At 39.4% G+C, this 12,575-nt stretch overlaps 1 protein-coding gene and 1 pseudogene across 2 annotated transcripts in view; one reads left to right on the forward strand and one right to left on the reverse strand.

Annotated features, from left to right (window-relative positions):
* Kdm5b (lysine demethylase 5B) overlaps nucleotides 1-12,575 on the reverse strand; it is a 69,242-nt gene that overhangs the window by 9,491 nt on the left and 47,176 nt on the right. For both annotated transcript variants that reach the window (XM_010645072.3, XM_010645073.3), the window contains exons 12-19: nucleotides 11,314-11,476; nucleotides 8,227-8,346; nucleotides 6,741-6,935; nucleotides 3,218-3,399; nucleotides 2,981-3,105; nucleotides 1,718-1,868; nucleotides 1,448-1,562; nucleotides 832-1,187 (exon numbers count right to left, since the gene is read on the reverse strand). In XM_010645072.3, coding sequence (XP_010643374.1) covers nucleotides 832-1,187; nucleotides 1,448-1,562; nucleotides 1,718-1,868; nucleotides 2,981-3,105; nucleotides 3,218-3,399; nucleotides 6,741-6,935; nucleotides 8,227-8,346; nucleotides 11,314-11,476 — 1,407 coding nt within the window. The remainder of the gene's footprint in view (nucleotides 1-831; nucleotides 1,188-1,447; nucleotides 1,563-1,717; nucleotides 1,869-2,980; nucleotides 3,106-3,217; nucleotides 3,400-6,740; nucleotides 6,936-8,226; nucleotides 8,347-11,313; nucleotides 11,477-12,575) is intronic.
* LOC104876842 overlaps nucleotides 6,074-12,575 on the forward strand; it is a 9,956-nt pseudogene continuing 3,454 nt past the window's right edge.

Raw genomic sequence — 12,575 nt, forward strand, 5'->3', positions numbered from 1 at the left:
ATATATATATATAGTTTCACTAAAAAAATTTTTAAGGGAATTAGTGCACTCAAAAGAACAATGCCCAAAATTTCTGCAACTGGTCTGTTCAAGGACCACTATTTTCAGATTACAAATGAACATCTATATATTCCAGTATTTTATGCTTTATGTTGTCATCTGGACCAATTAAGATCTGTCATCAGAAAGCAAGATTAAGAAAGGGTTCTGTCTGGCTGGGGATGTAGCTCAGCTGCGCCACACCTACCTTGCAAGCACAAGATCCTGACTTCGATCCCCAGACCAAAAAAGAAAAGAAAGGGTTTCATTCTCCCCTCTCCCTCAGATGGCTAGCCTGAACCCAACCTCTCAAAGAGATAAAGTATTCTGATTTGCTAGGCAAGAGCACAAAGATTTAGTTCTGTTTCTGCTGAAAATCTGCATTATCAGATTACAGAACTGTACATGGTAACTCTCAAGACATTACTCTGTAAGAATTCTTGGGATCTTCCTTATTAAGTGTAGTTTTAAATAGTTCCATGTATTTGTAAACCTTCTCCTGAAGATAATCAGTATCCCTGGGGTCTAGGGAAATTTCATTAAACCATTATCTCTAGAAAAGGCATGGCCATTTGAATCATTCATTTCACAGTCAGTAAAAGCAGAAAAAAATGAATGTTCTTTACCCATGTTCCAAAGAAGGCCCAAATGTCTCAGCTGTTCTTACATGCACTCCATAGGCACAGCTGTGGTGACTGGATGCTTCTAAATCACTATGCTCTATGCTTTAACAAACACAGAACACTTGTCTGACTACTCCAAGAGACAGATGCCCCCAGTCTGCTTTTGTACCTGGCCTTGAGAAGACTCTTGGCTTTGTCATCCCAGTGCTCGGACACTGTAAGCAGTTCCTGCAGCCGGGCCATGGCTTTCTCCACTGCTGAGTATGGGGCGAGCCCTACCCCAAGGTCTATGAGACGTCTCATATCATCTAAAGTAAGGGAGCTGGGGTCCAGGCAAGCTTGCTGCACCTCTTCTAGCCAACGGGCCTGCTCCAGACGGGTCCGCATCTCAGCAAGCTGTGGAAGTTCAACATCAAATTCAAAGCTGATATCTAGCAAGTCCTGCAGCTCAGCAGCACTAGGCATTTCCTCAGAGAGTAGTTTCTGGCTATGCTGCTGGAAATCTTCCACACGATTCAAGAGATCCTAAATGAAATCAAGCAAATAAAAAAAGGTAATACATAGGCCAAATTATAGCTAATTCACAAGAGACTATATAATAAAGGAAAAGTTTCCAACTTTATAAAAGGCCAACAGAGGACAAACTCTATACACTCATCACCCAATATTTAAAAAACTTCTGGAAAGTAATTAGCAACTAAAGACGAGTATTTAATAATGTCAATAGAGTTCATTTACAAAATATAGGACCATCAAAGTACTCCCACACATCTTGCTCTGGTTACCTTCAGCAATGGTGTTTGACTGAGGACACAAGGAAGAGCATACAACTGTGTCACAAACTGTCGGAGTTCATTCACCGTCAACTGATTTTGGGATTTTCCCCCACCAGATCGGTATCTGTAAAAGAAGGACACAAAGAAGCTACAATATCATACATGTTCACTACTCACAGGGTGCAGTATCACAGGAATCCAGGACAGAAACAAAATCCAACCACAAAAGGTTTCCAAGTTTAGCTGCCAAAGGGCCCACTCTCAGTCAGAAGTACACACCTAGTCTGTCTTTTGCCATTAAGCAACTGCTGTGCAACAGAGGCACACTTCTCTGCATCCTGTGTGACTAAGCGAAGGTGACGTAAAAGATCATTGTCTGGGAATTTCTTCATTTCAGATTCTTCAATTAAAGTCTTGAAGTTAATAAGGCCTAGGAATAAAGAAAAAAAAGTCACTTTTCTGGGATCATTATGTTGACTGTTATGAAAGTGACAGCGCGATATTTCAAGTTCCTATCTATACACATAACAAAAATCAGGCAATATTTAAATCACTAATAAATTTGTTCAACTGATTTCTGGGGAGGGAATGGATGGGTGAGAAGTTTTTAAAACAAAGTTTTATAACAAGTTTTAGACAAGTTTTAAAAACAAGTTTTTAAACCAGCCGAGCATGGTGGAACATGCCTGTAATCTTAGTGCTTGGGAGGCTGAGGCAGGAGGATTGCCAAGAGTTGGAGCACAGCCTGGGCTACATGGTAAGTTCAGGTCAGCCTGAACTATAGAGCGAGACCCTGTCTTCAAAAACAAGCCCAGGGCTGGTTTTCAATATGGAAACATTAAGACTTGATGGACTGAAGATAATACACAGAAAATAGGAAGCAATCTATAAAATCCAATAAAATAGAGATCTTACTGGGGCTTAGCCCAATTCTTCCTCCCTCAATGTATCTGCAGTTGGCAAGTAAATGGTGCTCAATGACAGGGACATTGCTCCCTTTTATAAATGAAAGGAAAGGGTTACCTGCTGGACTATAGCAAGTGAAACACTCTGAAAGTGACAGGAAGGGCAACAGTGACTTTCATGTCACGGAGAAGTGCTGTGGATCTTAACTTTGTCTAAAACTAAGAAATAATAAACCACCAATTCAGAGATTCCTAATTTTAAAGGCATGCTGATTTTGGGAGGGGTTTTTTGGTACTGGGGATCGAATTCGGGTCCTTGTGCTTACAAGGCAGGCAGCACAACCACTGAGCTAAATCCCCAGCCCAGGCATGCTGTGTTTTTGCAAGATTAAAAAAAAATTATATATAAAGTATTTCTATGGTTCATATGAAACGTAAAATGCTGAGAAAGGGACGTATAAAAGTTAGTCTGCCTCATCCACTGGTGGTTTTAAATTCTCGGCCAGTGCTCTGGAAACCTCCTCCTGTCCAAGAAGATAACCAAGGATGAAATCATCTGTTCTGGGGTAACTAGGCTGGCTGCATGACAATCAGCTCAAATTTGCTGTTCAGAAAGCAATACTCTTGTAACACGTACTTTTCTTCTTGTTGATCTTTGCCTCCAAAGCTTCATTCACATTCAAGGCCCACTCATTGTAAGATTCTGCTCGAAGCTTCAAAGCATTCATCATAGGGTAGAGGTCATCCAGAGTGTATCTATACCTGGAGAGACACCACCAGACGGCTCTGAGATGTCTTTTACTTAACATCTCAGCCCTGGAAGAGGGATGTCACTGAGATACTGTCCATAGAAAAAGATATTCTTCCTACTTACTGAAGTTTGTATTTATAAGGAGGGCAGGAACACAGTTCTTTTACATGATGCAGGCAGACAAGCAGGCCAGGTTTACAGGAACAGGAGATGGCAGACATGAAGCATGTAGTTTTGCATTTTATACACTGCCGCTCATCATCCGGCAACAGCTCAAAATCCATTCTTTCCGAGTCAATCACTCCCTAGAATTAAAATGTGCTTCAGAGACTTCCAGAGGATAATATAATCTACCAGCCTCCAAGATAAACATGCAGTAGCTGAGTTTAAAATCCACTCCTCAAAAATAAAAGCGTTACCAAATACAAATGCATGATTAAAAAAAATGTGTGAGATACAAAGTAACAATGACCTAGCAAATAACCGCATGTTAATTTACCTCACCTATCTAAGGAGGATCCATTGTTGGACAAGGTGTGTTGAGTATGGCCATTTTGATCAGTGTGAAAAGTAATCACCAGCACTACAACACTTCTGAGATAAACTGTCTAACCTACTCCAAATCGGCCTTGTCCAGACTTGGTTACAGACTGGGCCGGGGATTTAGCTCAGTGGTGAGGCTGCCTGCCTCATAAGCACAAGGTCCCAAGTTTGATCCCCAGTATGAAAAGGAAAACAAAAACAAAAACAAACAAACAAAAACAGACTTGCTTAAAAATGAGAGCAAATGAATGAATACAGGAAATATATGCGCTTTCTACTTCTAAGGAATTATTACACAAGGCTTCAGAGTGCTATTACTGGAGAATCTACAAAAAGAATTAAAATAAGAGAAGACAGGGCAAGTGGGAAAGAGAATCATTCAACAATTGCTCAGGGTGGTCTTTACCCTTTTACAAAAAAATTATCTTCTCAGTTATCATCTGAGTAAGGTAGAAAAACTGTGTTACCGGATACACTGAAGTCATTTAATAAAGCACTTCCTAAGTGAAAGACCATCAAGAAAAATAAGGGCTCTTTACCCAGTACATTTCAACTAGTTTGCACCATCTGATTTCTCAAGAACCTTCTGAGATATATCTTTTGTCACTCAAAGCCCAAACTTCTATTACCTTTTCTCCTTATCTGCAACTGGATCATATCCAACTTTGAGGAAGCCTGTCCTAATTATGAACCATAAGTGCTTTCATTTTATTTTAATCTTTTGATCATTTCAAGTTTAACAATTTCATGGACCAACAAAGATGAATAAGGAAAATGCTAATGGAATTTTTGTTTTAATCTGGAACAGATCATTAAAAAGGTTTTTGTGGGATGGAGACAGTGGAACTTTTTGTTTAAAATGAGATTAAAGACCAGTGCTAAGGATTTTAGTTGAAAATGAATTCTATAGTTCACAACTTACAAATTTAACTTACAAATTTGTATCTGAAAAAAATATTACTTTTCAAGGTTACAAAAATTAGCTAACATTTGTATTTATTTTAGCTACCATCACTGATTTAAGACTTTGGTACATCACTTAATTGCTCTCCCCAGTATAACCCATCAGAGGAAGTGTGGGTATCTTGTTCTTGATCCACAATGGAACAGGCTCCACACAGCCAACATTCCAGTACTCTACCAAAAGAGGTACATTAAAAAAAAAAAAAAATCAATGTGACTGTATTAAGGGCCGGGGATTTAGCTCAGTGGTGCCGCCTCCTACCACACAACCACAAGGTCCTGAGTTTGATCCCCGGTACCAAAAAAGAAAAGGTTAATAAGAGTCCAATAAAAATCTATTAGAAATAAAAAGTGAGTTTGCAGGATTCAAGGAGAATACACAAAAGTCATTCTATCGATTGTATTTCTTCATATTAACAATAAACAGTAAGAAGCCAGGGCCAGGGATTGAGCTCAGTGGTGCTACACTTGCCTCAAAAGCACGAGGTCCAGAGTTGGGGGGGGGGGGTTTTAACGTGTCATTTAAAATGAAACATTTAATACTACAAACAACAACAAAAACACATAATTATTCCACGTTCATGGACCAAAGATTCCTCATTGTTAAAAACAAATTATCCCTTATCCCCAAACTATCATAGGTTTAGTGTATTCCCAATTTTTTTATTTTGATAGAAATCAATAAAAAACTCTACAACATGGAAAAAGAAAGGAATTTTTTAAAAGACACACAATATATACATATATATATATATATATTTTTTTTTTTTTGATTGGGGGGCTCGAACTTGGGCCCTTGGGCTTGGTAAGGCAGGCAGTGGAACCACTGCTAAATCCCCAGCCCTCAAAATAATTTTTTAAATAAAATTAAGTTGGAAGACTCACACTATTTAAATTTCAAGACTTCTTATAAAGTTGTGATGATAAAAACAATGGTTAACAGAATGGGCTGGGCATGCTCCCAGTATTCAGGAGGCTAAGGCAGAAGGACTGCTGTGAGTTCAAGGCCAACCTAGGCTACATATTAAATTCAACACTACCCTGAACTAAAAAGTAAGACCCTGCCTCAAAACACCAAAGCCAGGCATGATGGCGCACATCTGTAATCCCAGAACTTGGGAGGCTGAGGCAGGAGGATCACTGTGAGTTCCGAGAACAGCCTGGGCTGCACAGTGAGTTCCAGGTCAGTCTCAACTACATAGTGAGACCCTGTCTCAAAAAAGAAAAAAAAGGTCCTGACAACTGGAAATACATATGCAAAAATCAAATAATTTTCAACCATATCTTGCACAGACAAAAATTACTTAAAATAGGTCAGGACTAAGATTTCAAACATGAGATTCCCACATGACTACAATGGAAAAACCTTTTTGACCCTGGCGTTGGGTTAGACAAGGTCATCTTAAGTAGGACCCAAACCCACACAAGGAAAAAATACCAATACAATGGACTTGATAAAAACGAAAAAGCTGCTAAGCATGGTGGCATATTCCTGTGATGTCAGCGATAGGGATTGGGAGACTGAAGCAGGAGGACTGCAAAGCTGAGCCCAGTATGAGTAGTTCAGTGACTTAGCAAAAGCACGTTAAAAAAAATGCTTAAAAGGTGGTGGTATCCGAGATGTAGCTCATGGTGAAGACCACAAGAGAAAAAAAGAAAAGCTCTCTGTGAAAGACATGCTAGGAGAACCAAGACAAACTAGACTGGGCAAAATATTAGCAGAAAACTTTTCTTTTTCTTTCTTTCTTTCTTTTTTTTTAAGAAAACTTTTCTTATAAAGGACTAGTATCCAGAATATATAAACATTCGTACACACCAATTCAACTGATAAAGAAGGGGGGGAAGCTTCAGTGAGGAGAAGATACAGGTGACAAACAAGTACATGATTAAAAGTCAATGCAAATAAAAACGGCAATGCAATATTACAGTGCACCCATCAGAATGGCCTTATTAAATACTAAAGAAAGATTTCTTAAAGCGGTATTAAAGTGTATGAGAAAATTAAGTTAGATCTAGTGACATCAATTAGCACTTTTATTTCGGTACCAGGAACCAAACTCAGGCCCAGTGCTAGGCAGGTGCAACGCTGCTGAGCTACATCCAAGCCTAGGGACATCAATTAGATTTCCATGAAACTTACCAATTTACGGACAACTTCCCTTAAAGCTTTCTCATCCTCAATCATAATGGCCATGTCCTTCTGAACAGTGGAAGCCACTACAACATCTAGGATGTCAGCCTTGGAAGCCATCTTGCAAATCATCTCATCGTGGGAAAACACGCAATAGCGATGAAGCAAGCGATAATGTTCCACACACTGTCGGCCTAATGGCAGCTGCATCAAGGACAGAAGGAAAAACATGCCATCCATCTTTGTTCTACTTCCAAAGACTTCTCATTTGTACTATCAGATTATCAATTGTCACATTCTGGGTCAAAACACAACCAACCTATCAAAACTTAAACCAGGAGTTGGGGGACTTAGCTCAGGGGCACTGCGCCTGCCTTGTAACCAAGAGGTCCTGAGCTCAATTCCCAGTACTGGAAATAAAAATAAATAAGTAAAGCCAGACTCTAACCTTCCTAGACTAGGTCCTGGGCCATATTTATTTTGGTATCCCAAATATTTGTCATATTAGATGTCTTAATTAAAGAAAAAATTTAATGTATTAGTGATGAATTAATACGCATAATATGGAATACAACTGGAATCTAAATTTACACTTATCTTGAAATACTGCTGAACTGTTATTTTCAGTCAACTTCATAATGGACAGTAAGTTTAGACACAACTAATACTATCAGAAAAGCACTGCAACAAAATTACAACTCATTAGATTTAATTCCACACATACCTCATCCAGACTTTTTTTTTAGGTAAATGAAAAGCATTAATAAATATTCAATTTTAACTGAAACCAAAAGCATAGTGGAATTGCCATTATGGATAATTTAAGCCAGTGTGTACAAAATTCCAGAATGGCATTATTTGCTAGAAGTTTGTAATGAGCTTCAGTCAGAATGTAAATCAAGAGGCTCTTTTCTTCAAGAAAGTCCTCTTGGGAGGGCTGAGGTAGGAAGGTCACTGTGAGTTCAAGGCCAGCCTGAATGAGACCATTAAAAAAAAAGAAGTCCTGCTACACGCCAGGCTACTCAGGAGGCTGGGACAGGACAATTCATTCCTTAGGCTTAGGAACTCTGAGCGAACCTGGGCAACCTAATGAAACCCTATCCCAAACAAAAGCAAAAACAAAAACTACCACACCACCATAACGAAAAAGAAAAATGTTGGGCTTGGGATGTACTTTAGTGTTAAAGGATTTGAGCTGCAAGCACAAGGCCCTAGATTCATTCTCCAGCACCAAAAAAAAGAGGAAGTGGAGGAGGAGAGAAAAATCTTAAAAAAGAACCTTACCTCAGCTAACTAAGCACTGTTCTTGGTAGCACATCCTTGATTAACAATGTGGCACCAGTGCCTTACCTCACCTCACTATGGACTGGAAAACCAATTTGCAGAGTGGCACACTGAGCAACAATGGGTACACAGGACAATCTGTAAAGTACTACATACCATTTCCACAGGAAAAATAACATCTGAAAAAGCTCACTCATTCATAATTACATACCCAATCGACAGTGCAGAAGTTCACAGCCTCAGCAAAATTAAAACCTTGGTTAAAACCACTGTGGTAGGCTCTTGGAAATGTAATCACAAACTCCCCAGCACACTGATTTGTTCGATAAACCTAAAGACAGAGATATTAAAGATTTTTAATGTTCTTAGGTAGTGACATTCTCACCAAAGATAATTTGGACATAGACTATTAGATGTTTCTACCCAAAATTTTACAAGTACAGTTTTCTTCCAATTAAAAGTTAACAAGAAGGGCTGGGGATTTAGCTCAGTGGTTCCACTGCCTGCCTCAAAATTTTGCATCAGGTCCCAAGTTCAATACCCGGTACCAGAAAAAAGGGTAAAACCCAACAAGACAGCTGGGTGTGGAGGCATGCACACACCTGTAATCTCAGCCCTTGGGAGGAAGAGGCAGGAGGATCCCCATGAGTTCAAGACTAACAGAGGCTACATAATGAGTTTAAGGCCAACCTGAACTATAGAGCAAGACCTTGTTTCAATAAAAAGTTAACAGGAAAAGTTGGGCATGATGGACATAATTATAATCCCAGAACTAGGGAGGTCTCTTAGGCAGGATTGCTGTTAAGTTTCAGGCTAGCCTGGCTACACAGTGAGGTCAAGGTCAGCCTGAACGATATAGCAAGATCCTGTCTCAAAAAGAAAGAAAAAAAACTTTAAAAAGTTAAAAACTTACTGTGGTAGAGTACTACCTAATTTTTGTCAGAAGATAGAGTTAAGCAGTATTTGAACAAGAAACATTCCTTGTATTATAAAAATGTGGCCATCTCTCACCCCTCCCCATCATCTCTAACTCCCTATTATCTATCATTTATTTGGAATTGGGATGTGTTACGTACATGTACCAACTCAACACAAGACATGTGAACATTATGTACTGCGAACACACACTAATAAACTAAATTTTTAAAATGTGGCCACACCCACGATCAAGACATATTTTTCTAAACACAGCTAGAATTGAAAATATCTTAATGCAGTGACGGCAAACCTTTTAGAGATTCCAATGATAACAAACAGCCAGCCACACGTATACCTTGCATTTCCACCATAGTCCTAGTGCAGTATTATTATCGCCAAATAGGATCTCTTAACACAACTTCAGAAATTCTGCTCTCTTTCAAGAATCTCAAAATACACAGAGCTCTTGCTGCACTGGACCTCATATTTACCGGCCATCATTCCCCTCTTCTGACCCACCTCACACCAAAAGCACTTGCATTTCTCTAGGCACACAACTTACTGTTTGTTATATAATATTAGACACCTTTTAAAACCTCTGTAATTCTAGACTGGTGATTGTCTGATGCAGTGCCTAGATCAAGTAGATCAACACTAACTGGGTACTTGTTAGAAATGCAAACCATCAAGCCCCACCTCAGACCAGTGGAATCAGAAATGCCAGGGCCAGCCGTGTGCACAGTAAAACAAGGTCCAACATTTCAAAACAACTTATCAGGAAGCCTTCTACCTAGATTACTTCTTCCTTCCCCTGCTCACTGCCAAACATATTCCACAATAAGCAGATGCTCCAATTCCTCCTGCAGGTGGCATCTCATGTAGGAGCCTTTTCTGATTCTCAACAGAGTTAACAGTCAAACCATACCACCTGTCCACATCATCATAAACATTACCTTTTCCCTTACATTCTGAATCCCTAAATGCATGAGGAGTTGACTCAAACTTGCACAGCCCTGAAATCTAGCCCGACACAGTTCACCCACAGCTAAGTCTCACACAGAACAAGCTACTCTTGGAAAATGGGAAAGACCAATCAAAACGAGAAAAATGCTAACAATGAAGAGACGACAGACCTTTGGTACTTATTGATCATTATTTTCAAAGCACCACTAATGATCCCTCAAAGTAAGTCCCTTCTGTCTGCCCTCAATGGCAAGCCTGTGAACCCCAAATCATGTAATTTAGACATTGCATGATCAAAAATTCACATGAACACTTTTACTCTGTTGTTTACATTTGATTTAGCTAAGGAGGATGGACTTCACATCTCAGTCTGGCTTCCCCAAATACCTTCAGAATATTTTCCGAAAGGGAGCAGGTATAGGAGTCTCTTTGTATGAAAGCAACTTTAATGTCTCTTTTCAGTCCAGACCGGAAGCCAGGAAATCCAAGCTCAAGACTGCCAAGTAAATTTTCACTTAAAAAAAACGTTTTTGGTTCCACCTTCTGCCTTTCAAGAACAAGGTACCGAGTTAGATCCCCGATACCAATCAATCAATCAATCAATCAAAACTTTTCTTAGTGGAGAAGCATTAATAAGACGAGGTTCTATCTATCATGTTATTTTGGGTCACGATTCAAATTTAAGATCATACAGATTCAATAAAATTTTTCCCACTGAGTAAAATAAAATTATTTTTTAATATAAAGACAGAGTACAAAGGATTCTGATACCAGAGTTTAATAGAATCTATCCACTTTCATAGTAGACTAATCTATACTGACAATTATTTTTAAAGTTTATGTTTCATTGATCAAAAGATTAAAGCTACTGGCTGGCTGTGATGGTATGACCTTAGTACTCAAGAGGCTAAGGCAGCAGGATAGGATAGCTGTGAGCTTGAGGTCAGCCTGACCTACAGCCAGGCCTTTTGTTTGTTTGGGGGGCGGGGGTTTAAAGCTGTAAATAATAACTACAGTTCTGAAACCATTCATGGTGATGGTTATACAACCAGTGAATATACTAAAACCACTGATTTGTATACTGAAAAAAACCGACTGGTTATTATTTGCAAAGAGAAGCTGTTCAGTAATCTATGTATAAGCGACAAAAGATAAACTAGGAACTCATAATTTTAAAAAAAATAGAGGAAGTAACTCCAGCCCCCCATACATTAACGAAAAGATTATTTTTATGGTGTCTGAGAATCTAGTCCCATTAGGTTAATGCTAAGTGGTACCAAACTGCACAAAATAGCTGTTTCTGCTATTAAGTTATACAACAAAAAATACATAACCAAGTCAATGAAAAGAGAACTATGAGGAAAAAGAAAAGTGGTGAATTAAGTCAGAGACACAGGAAGACTAATCCAGGACATACAGGCACTTCGTGAGTCATCAGGGTATTGGGGTTCATGATGGTCACAAGCTGATGCAGGAGATCAGGTTGGGACACGAAGAGCTCTGGAGCCAGTTCCTTCATAACATTTTCTAGCTGCTCGGCAGCATACCCCGGGACTCCATACCAGGTTTTTGGCTCACCCCTGGAATAGATTATAAAAACAAATCAATCTGCAATAGTGACACCAACAAAATGGTTAACCAATTCATAATTTCCAGACCCTGCTCTCTGAGACTAAGCTACAAAGGAATGTTCATGCTGAAGTGACTTGAAACATAGACTTGAAATGTGACTTGAACATACACAACACATTTCCCCTCTTCAAGTATGAAGTTAAAGCATAAGAGTTTCCATCTGAGGTCCATCTCCAGCTGCCAGTTTTATCTGACCTTTTATAAAAAATTGCTATAGTATACGTAGTTACCAAACTTTCCTGTAATGACTGAGAAGGGATGGCAACTATTACGGTTTATATGCAAATGGCCCCCCAAAGCCTCACTGAAACCACAGGCAGGCTTTGGGAAGGTTAGATTACAGGAGTACCACAGATGAACTGTGTTAGGAGGTGGGGTCTATCCTGGAGGATACTTCTCCCTCTCCGGCTCTTCCCTTCCCTACTTCCTATGTGCCAAGTGGATAGTGAGCAGCTCTCCTCCACCCATGCCCCTCTGCCATACCATCCAGCCCAGGGGCTGGCTGACTGGAGACTGGAAAGTGAGATCAAATTAGGATCTTTCCTTAAGTTGTGTCCAGTATTCTGTCCCTGCTAAGACAACAACTGTCTTATCTTTCTTGTCCTTTGCCCATTCTGACTGATGAGATTAAATCAAACACTAACAAGGCCATTAGCGTTTCTAAAGAGCTTACTCTTCAAAGCACTTTAAATCTGTAATATCCCTATGAGGTAAGGAAAATATCATTTTCACTTTACCACTGTGAGCAACTGCCTAGGGTAGCAGAACTGATGTTCTACATACACATTCCAACTCCCTTTTCTTGTGGTACATCCTTAGACCCCTTGTGTGGGGAATTTGAATTATAGATCTCCAAATAATTTTATACTTAGAAACGCAGCGGGGGCGGATGTAAAGAATGGATTTGGCTGAAGTTTAAATTGTAAAGAAATCCAAGTATCTGATCAGCACACACACACCCCAGCATCCTTCCATACACTCTACTAAGTGTTGTGATGCCAATCAGCACAACAAAAATGAAGCTGGAAAAAAAAAAAAAAAAAAAAA

The sequence above is a fragment of the Fukomys damarensis genome, unplaced genomic scaffold (genome assembly GCF_012274545.1).
Source record: "Fukomys damarensis isolate Sample0158 unplaced genomic scaffold, DMR_v1.0_HiC HiC_scaffold_11, whole genome shotgun sequence".
In the NCBI taxonomy this organism is placed as follows: domain Eukaryota; kingdom Metazoa; phylum Chordata; class Mammalia; order Rodentia; family Bathyergidae; genus Fukomys; species Fukomys damarensis.